The 16788-nt window shown below is 59.4% G+C and overlaps 3 protein-coding genes across 4 annotated transcripts; all 3 read left to right on the top strand.

The window, feature by feature from the left end:
* The first annotated feature begins 1444 nt into the window (after positions 1 to 1444).
* On the top strand, positions 1445 to 6791 carry KCNA7 (potassium voltage-gated channel subfamily A member 7). The gene is made up of 2 exons (XM_023650079.2): positions 1445 to 3019; positions 3941 to 6791. Exons 1-2 carry the CDS (start codon positions 2126 to 2128, stop codon positions 4748 to 4750), a joined length of 1704 nt encoding a protein of 567 aa, XP_023505847.2. The 5' UTR covers positions 1445 to 2125; the 3' UTR covers positions 4751 to 6791.
* A 2266-nt stretch (positions 6792 to 9057) lies between these two features.
* Positions 9058 to 11833, top strand: NTF4 (neurotrophin 4). Its single transcript, XM_023650078.2, has 3 exons — positions 9058 to 9175; positions 10182 to 10305; positions 10891 to 11833. The coding sequence occupies exon 3, from the start codon at positions 10903 to 10905 to the stop codon at positions 11533 to 11535; it is 633 nt and encodes a 210-aa protein (XP_023505846.1). The 5' UTR covers positions 9058 to 9175; positions 10182 to 10305; positions 10891 to 10902; the 3' UTR covers positions 11536 to 11833.
* A 1804-nt stretch (positions 11834 to 13637) lies between these two features.
* SAXO3 (stabilizer of axonemal microtubules 3) lies at positions 13638 to 16503 on the top strand. 2 transcript variants are annotated; one of them, XM_005596391.4, is made up of 5 exons: positions 13638 to 14035; positions 14316 to 14516; positions 14616 to 14801; positions 15526 to 15638; positions 16158 to 16503. In XM_005596391.4, the coding sequence occupies exons 1-5, from the start codon at positions 13880 to 13882 to the stop codon at positions 16501 to 16503; spliced, it is 1002 nt and encodes a 333-aa protein (XP_005596448.2). In that variant the 5' UTR covers positions 13638 to 13879. The 2 variants fall into 2 exon arrangements, with proteins under 2 accessions (XP_005596448.2, XP_005596449.2); XM_005596392.4 differs by having other exon boundaries at positions 13814 to 14035; positions 14616 to 14777.
* The last annotated feature ends 285 nt before the right edge of the window (positions 16504 to 16788 follow it).

Raw genomic sequence — 16788 nt, 5'->3', positions numbered from 1 at the left:
TGTATGCTATGTGAATTGTAGCTCAAGAAAACTTTAAAAAACAGAAAGAAAGAAAGTGGGCGGCTGGTATGGGGCGGAGGGCAAGATCGATGGAAATGATGGGCTCAGAGTAGCGAGAAGTCATGTTCTGGTTATCTATTCCTGCAGCATTTGTAACAAACCACCCAGAGACTGCATGGCTGAAAACCACGAAGATCATTTATTTCCCTCCCAAGTTTGCAATGTGGGCAGGTCTTGGGGAGGAAAGTTTATCTCTGCTCCAGGAGCATCGGCAGGGGTAGCCTGGCTGGGGGAGGACAGGCTTCCAGAATGGCTCACTCACACGGCTGCAGGTTGGTGCTGGTGATCAGCTGTGAGTCAAGCCAGGGCTCAGGGCTGGTACCCTAGCGTCCTCTCCACATGGGCCTCGCCATCTGGCCTGCACAAGTGTCCCAGGGAAAAGAGTGGTGCGGAAAGTTGCCTTTTGACCCAACCTCAGAAATCACAGTATTCCTTCCGAGGTGGTCTATTAGTTGAAGGAGTCGTCAAAAGCTGGTGACATGGACTCCACGAGATAGGGTGTGGCAAGCCTTGGGACTACCTGGTAGGACAAAAAATATGGTCCTTTTTGGAAAAGACAATCCAGCACAGGCCAGATTTTCCAGTGCAGGCCAGGTTTCAGCAGGACCATCTATGGGGATATTGAAATTACTAAGAATAATGACAGTAGTTGTAGAGTGATGGGTAGGACCCAAAATCTTCTATGAAAGATCGGGAGTGGCCAGAATGGAAAGGGATGAGCTCATTAAGTAAGGATGAGAAGAAGCCTCCATGGAAAGCTTGAGCTTCAAAGGAGCTGAGGCAGGGAGAATTGGCTGGAAGTGGCAAGGAGGGACACCCCCTCCAGGCTCAGTGGAAGAAGATTGTAAGAGACAGGGCTGCAGAGAGGAGGGAGCAGTTCACACACAGAGTTCAGAGACCACAAAGAGGGGTGTCTTTGTGGTCTCTGAGAATGGGAGAAAAGAGGAGACAGAGAAGAAAGGAGACAGAGACCAGGGAGAACGGAAGAGAAAAGACTAGAGAGATGGGGGGACAGAGACCCGAGAGAGGGAGGATAGAGACCCAGAGAGAGGGACACAGAAATCCAGAGGGCTGGTGACACAGCATCCCAGGAAGAAATTGCAGAGCGCCAGAATTCGCAGGGAGTTATAACCTTCAGTGTCTCTCTCCAGTCCCCCAGCAGAGGGCGCCCGGGACCCCATTCCCTGGAGTCCCGGCGACCAATCCCCACCACTTCCCCCGAAGCCCTTCCGATAGGCTAGATGCGGCTATTTTTACGCGGTGTCATTGGACACCGGTGGCTGGAAGGCCACAGTCTGTCTGTCCTTCGGTCCCTTCGAGTGACCCTGAGACATCTCCACGGCCCACCTCCCACCTGTTCCTGGCAGGCCCCGCCTCCGTCTGCACTATTCAGGGCTACAGCTCAGGACCTGGAGGATTCTCAGAACGTCTGGCAGAGAATTCAGGTGGAGACCCCGGACGAGACCCGGGCGAGGGGACTGGGTGTGGGGCGCACATGCTCATGGTTTGCAGCTGCTGGAGAGTCCCTGGGACCCAGCAACCACGAGGACACTGGCGGAGCCGACCTAGAGATTCAGCGATTAGGACTCCGGAGACCCTGAGGGGTCCAGAGGCCCTGAGACAGAGACCCACAGTAATTCAGAGACACAGGGAAAGAAAGAGACCCAAAGGGGCGCCCCGGAGAAATCCAGGACAGAGACACACAGGGCTAAGAGATAGTGAGAGAAGAAACCCAGAGAGACAAGAAGCAGAAAGGCAGAAAGACTCAGACAGAGGGGAGAGATAGAGACCAAGGGAGACAAGAGATAAATAGGGACAGACCCCCGAGAAACAAGACACAAAACAAAGACAGAGATCCAGAGACACCAAGACACAGACCCCCTACAACGACAAAACTCAGAGATAAGTGATCCATAGAGATACTCAGAGATACATCTCTGACAGAGACCCAAAGTAAGGTAGAACCAGACGCGGAGACACAAGAGAACGAGAGAAAGAGGGTTGGAAATTTGGTGACTCCAAAAGAGGGGCTCAGACACTCATAAAAAAGAGATGAGAGAGACACATGGAAACCCGGAGTCACGCAGGACAGAGATCCCGAGCGATGGAGAGACAGAGGGAAAGGGGAACCGAAATCGGGATGGAAGCCGAGAGAGCGCGGCACGGCGGCGGCTGGGGGGAAAGGCGGGCGCCCCGGCAGAGGGCGCGCGGCCACCCTCTGCCCCGCCGGGGTCACCGCGCCCCCTCCCCCGCGCCCTGGCCGGCCGGCCGGGCTATTTTTACGCGTGGACACCGGACACCAGGCTGGGGCGGCGGCGGCGGCGGCGGTGGCCGAGGCGGGGACGGGCCGGGTCGGGCGTCGGGGCCACACGTCCGTCCGCGGGTCGCCGGGGCTGCGCGCGCCATGGAGCCGCGGTGCCTGCCGCCGTGCGGCTGCTGCGAGCGGGTGGTGCTCAACGTGGCGGGGCTGCGCTTCGAGACGCGGGCGCGCACCCTGGGCCGCTTCCCGGACACGCTGCTCGGGGACCCGGTGCGCCGCAGCCGCTTCTACGACGGCGCGCGCCGCGAGTACTTCTTCGACCGGCACCGGCCCAGCTTCGACGCCGTGCTCTACTACTACCAGTCGGGCGGGCGGCTGCGGCGGCCGGCGCACGTGCCGCTCGACATCTTCCTGGAGGAGGTGGCCTTTTACGGGCTGGGCACCGCGGCGCTGGCGCGCCTGCGCGAGGACGAGGGCTGCCCCTTGCCGCCCGAGCGCCCCCTGCCCCGCCGCGCCTTCGCGCGCCAGCTCTGGCTGCTCTTCGAGTTCCCCGAGAGCTCGCAGGCCGCGCGCGTGCTTGCCGTCGTCTCCGTGCTCGTCATCCTCGTCTCCATCGTCGTCTTCTGCCTCGAGACGCTGCCCGATTTCCGCGACGACCGCGACAGCCCTGGGCTCGCCGCGGTGGCTGCCGCTGGCCCGGTGAGGGGGCGGGGCCCGGGTGGAGAGAGGCGGGGTTTGGGAGGAGCTGGGCGGGGTCCACGAAGACCTAGCCAATCAAAAGGCGGAGTAAGGGGCAGTGGGAGGCGGGGGCCTCAGGAAGGTGGGGCTTGGCTGTGGGTAGGCGGGGCATTGGAGACCTGGTAGGAGGACCTGGCCTATCTTCAATGGGGCAAGGGGCTGTGAAGAGTGGGCACCGCAGCGACAGGGCCTGACCAGGGGATTAAAAACTGAGGGTGGGGAAGGTATAGCTTAATGGAGACCAGGACTGAGGATTTGAATAGGAGGCCTATCAGAAGGCCAAGAGGACAAGTACATTAAGAAATCGAAGCTGAGGGGTGCAGGAGAGCCTGAAAAATCTGAGGTCTGCACAGTAACCAGTGGGAACCATGGGCTGGAGGTGGTGAGAGCCAGGGCCCAAAGAAAGCAGCTGAGGGTGGGGCCTGAGGGCGGGGGTAGGAGGAATCTGTTACAAAGAAAGTCGGGCTGAGGACTATGAGAGGAGGAGCCGAGAGTTTGGGGTACAGAAAAGTCTTACCCAATATAGTCTGGGCTGAGTTGGGGAGGGCAGGGCACATGGGAGTAGGGCAGGTGCGAGGGCCCTCCCTATCTAAAAAAATCAATGCTAGGGGTGGGACTTTGGGAGAGAAGATGTTGAACCCCATTATAGCATCATTTTGGGAGGCCCCGCCAGTGAAGGATCAGGGATCACAAAGTCAGCTGTCCAGGGACCATCCTTATGATCCTGGGAAGGAATGAAGACATCTGAGTAACTGGGGGTCTGGGGGCAGCGGCTATTGACTAATTTGTAGATAAGCAGTTGGATATTTAAACAAGAAATATGCCCATTCGAGTGTGTCCCAGCCCTGGCATGGTCCTCCCTGAACCCCTTCTTCCCTGCAGTTCCCTGCTCGGCTGAACGGCTCCAACCAGGTACCCGGACCCCCGCCTCGCTTGGATGACCCATTCTTTGTGGTGGAGACGCTGTGCATCTGTTGGTTCTCCTTTGAGCTGCTGGTGCGCCTGGCAACCTGCCCCAGCAAGGCAGTCTTCTTCAAGAACGTAATGAACCTCATCGATTTTGTGGCCATCCTGCCCTACTTTGTGGCACTGGGCACTGAGCTTGCTCGGCAGCGGGGGGTGGGCCAGCCGGCCATGTCACTGGCCATCCTGCGTGTCATCCGACTGGTGCGTGTCTTCCGCATCTTCAAGCTGTCCCGGCACTCCAAGGGCCTGCAAATCTTGGGCCAGACACTACGGGCCTCCATGCGTGAGCTGGGCCTCCTCATCTTCTTCCTCTTCATTGGTGTGGTCCTCTTCTCCAGCGCAGTCTACTTTGCCGAGGCCGACCGGGCAGACTCCCATTTCACCAGCATCCCTGAGTCCTTCTGGTGGGCAGTGGTCACCATGACCACAGTTGGCTATGGAGACATGGCGCCCGTCACCGTGGGTGGCAAGATAGTGGGCTCTCTGTGTGCCATTGCCGGCGTGCTGACCATTTCCCTGCCTGTGCCAGTCATTGTCTCCAACTTCAGCTACTTTTACCATCGGGAGACAGACAGTGAAGAGGCCGGGATGTACAGCCATGTGGACACGCAGCCTTGTGGCCCACTGGAGGGCAAGGTCAATGGGGGGTTGATGGATGGAGAGGTACCCGAGCTACCGCCTCCACTCTGGGCCCCCCCTGGGAAACACATGGTCACTGAAGTGTGAGGGACAGTTGAGATCTGCAGGACCTCACATTTCCTTGGAGGGGGGTGGGTGGAGGGGAAGGTCGGGGGAGGGTGTTGGGTTTAGGAAGAACTAGGTTAAGCGGTAATGAGTTGGGGAATGCTGAGAGTCTTTTTGGGTCTTCAGCTGTGTGGTTTGGTAGCTCCTGCGGGTACCTCCTTAGGTGGCAATGAATGGCACTGGGTTATGCCGAGTTGACGGGAGACTCTGTTGGTTTGTGTTGCATTGGGTTGTGAAAGCCTCGTGAAGCCTTTAGAGGTAGTGTCGAGATAGGTTTGGTCACATAGCTTTGTGAGTTTTTCAGTTCCATGTTGGGTTGGGTTTGGTTGCGAGTCTGGGTGAGTCTTGTCCAACTGCATTGTGCGAGATTCTGTGGTTTGATGATCCTCTAGGGCAATGTTGGGTCAGGTTGGGTGGCCGCCCATGGCATTGTTGGGAGTGATTGCGTGTTCATGCATGGTGTCATGGAGTTGAGTTGAGACACGTTGGAAATTGTGTGGCTTTGCAATTCTTCTAGGGCCATGTTATTTTAGGTTCTGTGAACTTGTGAGTCATGTAGAAATTCAAAGAGTCAAGTGATAGAATGTGAGCTTTCAGGGTCACATGAGGTTAAGTTGGGTTGGAACGTATGACTGTATGTCTTTCAGGGTTCCATGGGGTTGAATAGCGCCGTGATGTGGCTGGAAGTTTTTCAGGTCTACATTGAGTTGAGCTGTAATGAGTTGTATGACCATGTGAGTCTCGTAGGGCCGGTTCAGTTGGGTGGTACAACTGTTTGAGTCTTGTAGGGCCATGCGGAGTTGAGTTACGTCATGTCACTGTGAGTCCTGTAGGAATGTTGGGTTGAGTCGGACTGTATGTATGAGCTCCATAGGGCCACGTTGGTTTGTTTTGCACTTAATGGTAGGAAAAGGACCCAAGGACAACAGCACTGGGGAGGAATCATGTTTCAGGGAGAGAGTGTGGTATTGTAGACTCTGGGAGACGAACTGAACTGGCTTGCCCAGTGTCACTCACTTCAAGGGGTGGGGCTGGGTTCTGTATCCGTGGATTCAGTTGTTCACGCAGAGGGCTTCTGGGTGAACTAGGAAGATGTCAACACTCCTTCCGTTTACCCCACACCTGCTTTGTTTTGCCATTCAACGCCCCCCTGTCTGTCCTCCCCTACCATTTTGCTTCTAGACGTGGAGATCAGAGCCACACAGAAAGGGGAAAGAGGAAGAAATTGTACTCTGTCCAGACATGAAGGGGGGACAGAAACCCAAAGGAGGGGGACAGAGACCTGGGGAGGGCAAGAGGCCCAGAGAAAGGAAGAGATAGAAACTCAAGGAAGAGGGGCACAAAGACCCAAAGAGAGGGGGAGACAGACACCCAGATGGACGGGGACAGAGACCAAGAGTGGTGGATAGAGACCCAGAGGGGGGCTGTCAGGCACTCAGAGAGAGAGAGAGGCAGACATCCAGGGCTGGAAACAAACCAGAGCGCCCCGGAGAAGGAGAACCAGAAAAGAAAAAGGCAGACAAATGCAGCTCCCCTGAACCCAAGAGAGACGCACAATCTCTGTTCCACAGAATCACAGAGACCCCAGACCAGGCGTGCCACCCCATCCTCCCGCAGCTCAGGGAGACTGTCAGGCAAACTGGGGGGCCCACTCTGCTTTCCAGGGGAGAAACCAGAGTCTTAGAGCATGGGAGTGGCTTCCCAAGGTCGCGTGGCCTGTCCCCCGGGGCCAGGGCTTGTGGCTTGTGGCCAACCCCATGTGTCCCCATCAGCCTTCTGGTATACACAGGACCTCCTGAGTCCAACAGCCTCATTCCTCACAAACAGGGAAACTGAGGCTCAGAGGGGAGAGTGTCACCCTCACGGAGCCAGAACATTTTCAGAGGTCTTTCAGTACTAAAAGGGCATTTCGAGGAGGAGGAGGCGGGTTAAATCACTAACACATATAGGGCTTCCTATGTGGCAGGCATCTTTCAAAGGACTTTATCGTATTAATTTATTAAAACCCGTCCAGTGGTTCACAGAGTGTTGTCGTTTTTACTTTTAGCTATAACCACCCCCCCTTTTTTTTTGGTTAAATGAAATCTTACTGAGAGACACGACTGTGTCACATCAGAGGGGAACTGGTTTGAGGGGGACACTCCTCTTAGGGAGTCCCTCTTGTCAACTCAGAACACAGCTAAGAAATTCAGCTTGGAAACCTCTGACGTAATCCAACCACCTTTTAATACAGAGAGAGAGGAAGGCACAGGTTATGGGAAGGGTTTGAGAAAAGTTGAAAATAATACAACTTTTAGCCAGTCACTTCTCACAGCAGCCTGGAGGGGGTAAGAGACCCAGGAATGAGGACAGAGACCCACAGAAGGGGTGAAGAGACCCAGAGAGAGGGGGACAGGGACCCAGAGAGAGGGGGACAGGGACCCAGAGAGAGAGGGACAGGGACCCAGAGAGAGGGGGACAGAGACCCAGAGAGAGGGGGACAGGGACCCAGAGAGAGAGGGACAGGGACCCAGAGAGAGGGGGACAGGGACCCAGAGAGAGGGGGACAGGGACCCAGAGAGAGGGGGACAGGGACCCAGAGAGAGGGGGACAGGGACCCAGAGAGAGGGGGACAGAGACCCAGAGAGAGAGGGACAGAGACCCAGAGAGAGGGGGACAGGGACCCAGAGAGAGGGGGACAGGGACCCAGAGAGAGGGGGACAGAGACCCAGAGAGAGAGGGACAGGGACCCAGAGAGAGGGGGACAGGGACCCAGAGAGAGGGGGACAGAGACCCAGAGAGAGGGGGACAGGGACCCAGAGAGAGGGGGACAGGGACCCAGAGAGAGGGCGACCAGCGACCCAGAGAGAGGGGGACAGATACCCAGAGAGAGAGGGACAGGGACCCAGAGAGAGAGGGACAGGGACCCAGAGGGAGGGGGACAGGGACCCAAAGAGGGGGACAGGGACCCAGAGAGGGGGACCGGGACTGCTTCCCATTACTCTTTGAAAACTCACGTATGCTACCTCATCATAGACTGGGTTACATAGAGTCCCTCTGTTGGGGGTGGGACGTGCTTGGAGATTAGGGATGGAGGGAAGTGTGGAGAGGTCAGGGAGGTGACCTGAGTGGACACTTAGAGACTGGGAGGTGCCCCTCCCCCACCCCAATAAACAACTGTAGCCGCCTTCTATGTTGCCTTGGCTGAGATGGGGAGGAGAGGGGAACACCCTAATCTGGGGACACCCTTCCTGCCACCTTGCCATGCTATATTTAGGCTGAGGGAGGTGTATGGGTGACCCCCCCCAAGGTGGGTGTCAGTTTTCCTCCTGAAAATAGCTCCCCGGGAGGGGCGCAGGGCTCTCCAGTAGGACTGTCCTGGGCTCCAGCTCCCGTCTGATCTCCGTCTGTCTTAGGTCTCTCTCTCTGGGTCTCTGTCCCCCTTCTAGGGTTCTGTCTCCTTTTCTTGGGGTGTCCCCTCTCTCTGGGTGTCTGTCCTCCTCTTTCTCTTGGACTCTGCCCCCTTTCCCACTCCATTTCTGTGCCTTCCCCCAGCCCCCTTCATCTGTCACTATTCACTTTCTCTAACCAAATCCTATCTTTGTCTATCCCTGAGTCCTATAATACCTTGAATTTCCCTTCTCTGAGCTCAGGACAAGACCCTCTCCGCAGTCCCCACCCAGGAAATTCCAGGAGAGACGACTGTGGGAGAGCCCCCCACATCCACTGTCTCCCCCGGCCTCGGTCCTTATCACTGCCCAAGCCCAGCTGGTTAATGTCTGGCCTGGGGCTCCTGGGAAAGTGGGGATGAGAGAGAGGGTGGGAATCTGCCCCGGGATTGACACTAAATTGGCAAAAGAAGGCAAAGGAATCTCAGACCCAGACTCCTGGGTCTGAGGGAGGAGGGGCTGGGGGCCTGGACTCCTGGGTCTGAGGGAGTAGGGGCTGGGGGCCTGGACTCCTGGGTCTGAGGGAGGTGGGGCTGGGGCCCGGACTCCTGGGTCTGAGGGAGGAGGGGTTGGGGGCCGGGACTCCTGGGTCTGAGGGAGGTGGGGTTGGGGGCCGGGACCCCTGGGTCTGAGGGAAGAGGGGCTGGGGGCCTGGATCCCTGGGTCGGAGGGAGGAGGGGTTGGGGGCATGGCCTCCTGGGTCTGAGGGAGGAGGAGCTGGGGGCATGGCCTCCGGGGACTGAGGGAGGAGGGCTGGCTGCGGGAGCCGGGCCGGCCTTCCGAGGCCCGGCACGCGTGAGGAAGGCGGGACCCCGGCCCCTCCCCCGCCGCCGGCCCCGCCCAGCCCCGCCCCGCCCCGCCCCGGCCGGGCCCTCCGGAGCGCGAGCCGCGAGGCGCGGGCGTCCCCGCAGCCAGCGAGCAGGAGGAGGAGCCGCCGCCGCGCCAGGGGCAGCCGCGGGAGCCGAGGAGGGCGCCCCAGGTAAGAGCCTCCGCGCCTCCTCCCCCGGGATTCCGGCGCCCGGGTCGCCCTGCCCCCGGGTAGGGAGGGACGGGGGCGGGGCCGGCGGGGGCGGGGCTTGGCTGAGGAAACTGAGGCAGGAGGAAAGTGTCCGGATCCGCAGCCGGTTACCCCAGCAGGGTCTCAGAAGTCTGGAACCCCAGCCTAAATCTTCTCGGGGAGGAGGGACCTGGGAGTCCGTACTTCTGAGTACCTGGGGAGGAGGGGCTTGACCTCCAGAACTCCTGGGTCTGGGGAAGGAGGACACTAGGGGTCCTGACTCCTGGGTCTGAGAGTAGAGATTTGGGGGCCTGGATCCTGCATCTAAGGGAGGGAGCCGGGGGTCTGAGCTCCCGCAGGAGGAGGGGCTGGGGCCCAGGGCTCTTGGGTCAGAGAGAAGAGGGAGCTGGCGCCTGGTCTCCTATGGGAGGAGGCAGCTGGGGACCAGGATTCCCGGTCTGAGGGAGGAGGCAGCTGGGGATCTAGACGCCCGGTCCCGGTTGGGTCAACATGCGCCCCTCTTCACACTCCCCCTTGCCATTTCCCCATCTCCCAGCCGGAGCAGGCAGCCACTCCAGGTATGTGTAGCAGACGTCTTGGACGGGCCCTGGCCTGTCCTGCGAGGAGAGAACATTCCAGGAAGCAGCCTCGGGGACCCAGGGCTTCATGAGTGTGGGCCCTCAGGGACCCGGGTGTCCAGGCCAGCCCCGCCCCCGCTCCGTCTGGGAGATGAATGGGCTGAGGAGGATGTAATCTTTTCCAGCCTCCTCCATCCACAGCCTCTCCCCTCCCCTCTCATCCCCCATCTGCTTCCCATCCCAGCCAGGAGCCATCACCTGGGCAGGGAAGGGGCCTCTGGGAAGGGGGTGCAGCCTTGACTTTTGGGTCCCCTACGCTTTAAGAGGAACACCGGGAAGGGGAGCGCTCAGGGGTTCAGGCCCCCTCCCCCACCAGCCTATATAACCTGCCCATCCGCTTCCTCCCCTAGGTGGCTGCCCCCTCCCTCTCCTGAGATGTCAGGAAGGAGGGGGCCACCTGTGTCCCCCACAGGGGCCCCCCGGAGCCTGGGGGCCCCCAGCCCCGGAGCTCGGAGGCGGAGGAGGTGCTGACAGGTCTGGTAACCACTTGCTGCATCCCAGTCCCCTCTGTGCCACCCCTTCCCAAAACCACAGGCTTCTAGAATGTTGTCGAGAACAGTGCCCCCACCAGTGTCTTCCACTCCCGAATCAATTTCACAGCCTCCTTAAGTGGCAGTCCTGAGCTGAACCTGGGTCTTCCTGGGATTCCAGGACGTGGCCTCTCAGAATTTGGGAACCTCAAACCTCCCCCAGGCTGCAGGACTTAGGGTTCCTCTGGGTTGTAGAGGCAGCATGACAGAGTGGAGTTGCTCCGATAGGGTTCAAGTCCCACCTCTTGCATTTATTTGCTGGCTATGTGACCTGGTACAAGTTACTAACCTCTCTGAGCTTGTATTTCCCCATTTGTTGGCTAAGATTAGTAATAGTAGTAGAATAATTAAGATTAATCTAGAAGTTGGACGTTCTTTAAGTCCTAGAATATAGGGGTCCCCCAAGGTTCTAGAACTAGGGCCTCTCCGTGATTCTGGGGTGCAGGTCCCCCTGGAATTCCCAACTTCTGCCCCCCGACTAAGTTGTTACCCTCTTCTTTAACTCCGGCTTCCTTCTCTCTCTCCTCAGGTGCTCAGCGAGATGCGCCCCCACCCCTCATGCTCCGTCCCCATCCTCTTACTTTTCCTCCTCCCCAGTGTCCCCATGGAGCCCCATCCCCCACCCTCGCCACTGCCCCCATTTCCAGCCCCTGAGTGGGACCTCCTGTCCCCTCGTGTAGCCCTGTCCAGGGGCGCTCCCGCGGGCCCCCCTCTGCTCTTCCTGCTGGAGGCCAGGGCCTTTGGGGAGCCAGCGGGCAGCCCAGCCAACCGCAGTCGGCGGGGGGTGAGCGAGACAGCCCCAGCGAGTCGCCGGGGAGAGCTGGCCGTGTGCGACGCAGTCAGCGGCTGGGTGACAGACCGCCGGACGGCCGTGGACCTGCGGGGGCGCGAGGTGGAGGTGCTGGGCGAGGTGCCTGCGGCTGGTGGCAGTCCCCTTCGCCAGTACTTCTTCGAGACCCGCTGCAAGGCTGACAGCGCTGGGGAAGGTGGCCCTGGTGGAGGTGGAGGGGGCTGCCGGGGTGTGGACCGGAGGCACTGGGTGTCTGAGTGTAAGGCCAAGCAGTCCTACGTGCGGGCGTTGACCACTGATGCCCAGGGCCGTGTGGGCTGGCGATGGATTCGAATTGACACTGCCTGCGTCTGCACTCTCCTCAGCCGGACTGGCAGGGCCTAGGCCCATGCCCTGGAACTAGGCAGGCAGAGGAGGAAGAGAACTGGATCCTGAGGGACCGCAGGAGGCACCTGGCTGCTCTGGGCCTCAGTTTGGGAACATATCAAATGGTCACAAAATCACAGCTCTCTGATTTTGAGAGCTCAATCTGGGCAAGACAGGTGATGAAACCAAATGGGGTTTTGAAGGATGAATAGGAGTTCTCTTGGATGAACTTGAGGGTAATGATGATGATAATAATAGCCAATATTTTCTGAGTGCCTACTGTTTATCAGCTCTAATACACAACTTGTCAGATCAACTCTGGTGGATTTGACCATTGGAGGCCCTTGGCTTCTAAATAGCTGACCACACAATCTCAGAGGACATCACCTTGTGCACTCTGGAGAGAGTGACAAGGAGGGGATCTGTCAAGAAGTGGGTGGGGGAGGCAATTAGCTGGGAGCTAGGGTTCAAATGAGAAATCTTACTTGGTCAGGTGGTGAATGTTGACTTAGAATATTCTGTTTTGAGGTAGTGAGACCCCCGTCACAGTAGGAACACAAGCAGGGTTGAATGGCAGGGAGTCAGGATGCTAGAGAGTTTGGCTCTGGTGGGCAGTTGGAGTCAGGTTTCTACCCCCCTACCCTGTCTCAACCTTTACCCCCCATTGAGAATGAAGTAGAACTTAAACTGGTACACCTTGAGGAGGGCCTGAGGTTCTGACCAATTGGCCTGCCCCCTGGCTAGGATCCGGGCTTATCTGGACACACGGAGGCCTTGAGTGAGCCAGGAAAATCCAACAGGAGAACGGGCCCCAGAAGCCTGAATGAGGGGGTTAGTGGGACCCTGGGCCAGGCTGCAAAAGGCAGCCTTGGGGCCGGCCTGGTGGCGCAGCGGTTAGGTTTCCATGTTCTGCTTCGGCAGCCTGGGGTTCGCTGGTTCAGATCCCAGGTGCAGACATGGCACTGCTTGGCAAGCCATGCTGTGGCACGTGTCCCACATATAGAGTGGAGGAAGATGGGCACGGATGTTAGCTCAGGGCTAAATCTTCCTCAAAAAAAAAAAAAAAAAAGCAACAGAAAAGAAAAAAGAGAAAAAAGGCAGTGTCTGTTTTCCCTGTCTGAAGAATGGGTTGGTAGCATGAGATAATGGGGGCTGAGGAAGCAGAAGCCTTGACCTACAGGTGTTTAACGTGAGGAAGTGACAAGGGAAGTCAGGGGTACATCCCACACCCTCAGGACACCCCTTCCTGTATTACCGCTCCATGGCCTCATGCCTCTTGCCAACACACACACACACACACACACACACACACACACACACTCTCTTAAGACCAGCTTTGGGCTAAGGGCATAGACATCCCCCATCCCCCACCAACACAGACTGGGAAGGCTGGGGGCCGCTCGGCAGCGTGGGGCTCTGGCTGCCTCTGTTTCTCCATCTCTGTGTTCTGGCTCTATGGTTCCCACTCTGTTTTTGGCCGCATCCCTCTCTGTCTCTCATCTCACTTCCTGTCTCTGGTCTCTGGGTCAATAGTTCTCTTTGTGTCTGTTTCCCACCGGCTCTCCCCCGTTCTAGTCTGTAATTCTTTCTCACTCATCAAAGCTCTTTCCGAAACCCCCCCCCCCGTTTTTTTTGCTAAGTATTTCCCTGTGGGTCTCTCCCTCTTCGCCCCCTACCCCCATCCCCAGGTGGAAGTTTTCAACCAAATCAAAGGCAGGCGGGACAGCCGAAGCCGAGGCCGATGCTGGCTCCTTCAGCACACACAAGGAGGGAGGGAGGGAGGGACGGCCCCGGGGAAGTCTGGAAATCGTTACCCCCGAGGTGGGCAGGCTGGGCAGAGGGAGGAGGCAGCCAAGAGGGCTGGGACCCTGTGGGAAAGGGGGGTGTTTCTCACGGATTCCCTGATGTGCTGGGTGGTCCCTGTCCTCCTTCCTTTCTGGGTCTCTGTTCCTCTATTTCTGGGTCTCTGGACCCCCTTTCTGGATCTCCGACCCCCCCCCCCTCAGCTCTCTCTATGCTGCCCCTTCTCTGGATCTCTGTCCCCTCCCCCCCCCCCCCCCCCCCCCCCCGTCTCTATGTCTCTAAAACTTTACAACTCTGAAACTTCTATTTCCCCTTCTCTTCCCCACTTTCTACTCTCTCTCTTCTGGGTCTCCCCCCTCCCGAGTTCTCTGCGTTTCTGTGCCCCTCTCTCAAAGTCCTTGTCCCTCTGTGCGTGGGTCTTTTTCTCACTCTATCCATCCATCCATCCACACGCCTGCAGGCCCCCCATTGGCTGGGTTCAGAGTGGGCGGGTTCTGTCGCCCCGGGCAACGGCAACAACAAGCCTGCTCCTGCTTGGCTCCGGGGCTGGGGTGGGACCATGGCCGGTCCGACCCTAGCTCCGCGCCATGGTCCCCCGTGGCGCCCCATCTCTGGGACCGAGATGCCTGGGTGCTGGCCCAGCTGGCATCTCACCAGCAGTGGCGTCGCCCACCACTTTATCCCATCCGTGCCCTTTACCCCGCCCACTGTGCAGGTGAGAGGACCAGAGGCTCCTGGCCTCAAGGAGACTGGGGAGCTAGAGTCGTGTGTCTGAAGGAGCTGCCTGGGGACCCAGACGCCCGGCGTGGAGAGAAAAGGGGACTGAGAGCTCCGGCTCCTGTCAGATCGAAGGAGGAGGGTCTCGGAGTCCTGGGTCTGAGAGATGGGGCCAAGGAACCTGGATGTCTGAAACTGGAGGGAGAAGGGGACTTGGGACTGCCTCACCGGCCCGCCTCTCAAGTCTTTTCAGCTGACATCCCGCGCCTTCTCCCCAGTCCACGGTCGCGGAGCCCCTGCCCCCGGCCGCAAAGCAGGACTTGCACATCTGGGCTTTCGACGAGGTCATCAGCAGATGGGAGACGACCTCCGGCTCGGCTCACGCGCCCAAGACCCACGGCGGGCCCTACGCGCAGCCCAAGGCCGCAGAGCCTGCTGACCCGACGCAGACTGTGGGGATCAAGGACTTAGGGGAAAAGGTGAGATTCTGGGATGCCAAGGTCCGTGGGGGTTGGGGCTGTGGACCGCACTGGAGTCCCTTGCGCCCTCACGTTGGGTCCCCGCATCACCTTCCGCAGCTCAGACACCGCGGCTGGCGCCTCCCTCTGATCACAAAGCACCAGTGCAGCGAGACGAAGGCGCAGTACACCGGCTGGCCCGGCCTGGACCAGAGCGCCACCTTCTACGTCGGGCACCAGCCCCTGGAGCTTGCGGACCGCCACCGCGGGGGCCAGTCCCGGGTAGCGGGGTTGAAGGCCGCGCCGGTGCGATGGGAGGGCCTCTGAGGCTAGGGACCAGACTAGCAGAACTTGGGGCGGGGCCAGAAGGAATTTTGAGTCTGGGGCTGTGGCTAAAAGGTCTGGGGCGGAATCAGGAGGCTCCATAGACTGGGGGAGGGACTTGAACCTCTTGAGGCGGGACCAGAGGGAGCAGAGGACCGAAGGTCGGAAATCCCAGTTCTGAGGCTGGCGGCGCAACTAGTAAATCCTGGGGCGGGGCTAGGAGGGGGATCTGAGGCTGGGGGCGGAGCTAGGCAGCCGACTGTACGTGGGGGCGGGCCTGGAATATTCCTGGATGGGGTCGCGGGTAGACATTTCTCCGTTGGGGTGAAGCGAGGAAGAATTGTTGCTCGAGGTGCTACTGAATTCCAGTGGCGGGACCAGGAAGTTTTGAGTCTGGGGGCGGAGCCGGGAAGTTTTTCTGTGGCTGGGGGCTTGGCTTTGTGTTCGATGACGGGCAGAAAGGGTTTGGACTTTGGAGGTGAGGCTGGTCAGGGTTCTGATTTGGGGAGGGAAGGTCAAGTGTGCTGGCGTGCGATTGGTCAGGAGGAATTCGGATTCTGCGGGGGGCGTGAGGGCCTGGTCTAGAAGGACTGAGGAGGCTGAAGGAAGGATTCTGAATCTGGGAGCCAGGACTTGGAACGGGGTATGAAACTTCTTTCTTGCTCACCCCTCCTCCCCGGATTCTCATGAGGCTCTAATCCCCTAGACAAAAAGCCCCGACCTGGCCGGCCGGCTTTTCCCAGTATCCGACCAGGCCATCCTGGACCGCCAGCAGCTCTATTTGACCACCTCGGCACGGGACTTCCGGGCCTACCCGAAGTGAGCCTGGGGCCCCGCTCGACACCGCCCCCTGCACAGCCCCTGCACAGGCTGGTGGGACGCCGAGCCCCGGTGTCGGTTCCCCCTCCCCGACTCAGTAGTCTCGGCCTTCAGCTCCTGCTCCTGCAAGAAGCGGAAGTTCAGACCCAGCCCCCTCCCTCTTAGCGCCCCGGTATCCTTAGCGTCGACTCTCAGGAACATGAAGCCTGCGGAGTGCCGAAGAGGGAGTTCTGGATCTCGGGGGCCAGGGCGGGGCCTACTTAGATATTGGAGTCCACAGATACTCCTTCCCAAGGATGCGAAAACCCTATATTCCAGACCCTTAAGTACTCGAGGATCCAGGAGTCCAGGCTAGGAGTTCCCAGCCCCATCCTTCCCATGGGGTCCCCGACTCCTGCAAATGTGTCCTCACCTCGAAACGCAGGAGTTCGGGCGGGCAGCCTCGGAGGTCTGAACTTCAGCCTCCTCCCTGGAATCCAGCTGTGTCCCCCCATCCTGCCTCCTCCTCCCCCTAAACAGGAAGGAGTTGTCTAGATATCGCCGCAATGACTCGCTGACCTCCTGGACCTTCGAGGAGACGCCCCAGGCCTATCCGTGCTCCTCTTGGCCGGCCCGGCCACCGGAGATCCGCGTGCCCCGTGTCCGCCCGGTGACGCCAGCCGTGCCGCACCGCGGAGCGTTGCCTCTGGCTCAGGAGTCCTACGGACCCCCGCTTCACCCACTGCGCCGGCTCGACCGTTTCTGCCCGCTGGAGCTGCCGTGGGGCGGCCTTCACTGGAAGCCCGTGCCGGGCATCCACAGCGTGCCGCAAGCCTACCGCACCGAAAACTCCCGCTACGGCAGCTTGAAGCCGGCGCTTGCCTGAGCCGGGCGCGCTAGCCCCGCCCCGGACACGCCCCCTGGGCGGGGAGAGCGGGGGCCTAGAAGACCACGACACGGGCGCGGTGGGCGGGGCTAAAGGTCGGAGCCCCACCCACCACGTGGGGGCGGGGCAGACCGGGCACGCCCACTCCGCTGCGGGGCCTGGGCTGAGCCGGGAAAACTAGCTCGGCTCGGTGGGCCAGCGGGCGGGCCGCGCCGTCGGCGGCAGAGCGGGAGAGCTTACTCAATGAGAGTTAAAGAACCTATAACCGCACTCTGCTGAGTTCGG

The sequence above is a fragment of the Equus caballus genome, chromosome 10 (genome assembly GCF_041296265.1).
Source record: "Equus caballus isolate H_3958 breed thoroughbred chromosome 10, TB-T2T, whole genome shotgun sequence".
NCBI lineage: Eukaryota > Metazoa > Chordata > Mammalia > Perissodactyla > Equidae > Equus > Equus caballus.
Note: the sequence above shows the minus strand (reverse complement) of the source record. Positions and strands in the feature narration are given on the sequence as shown.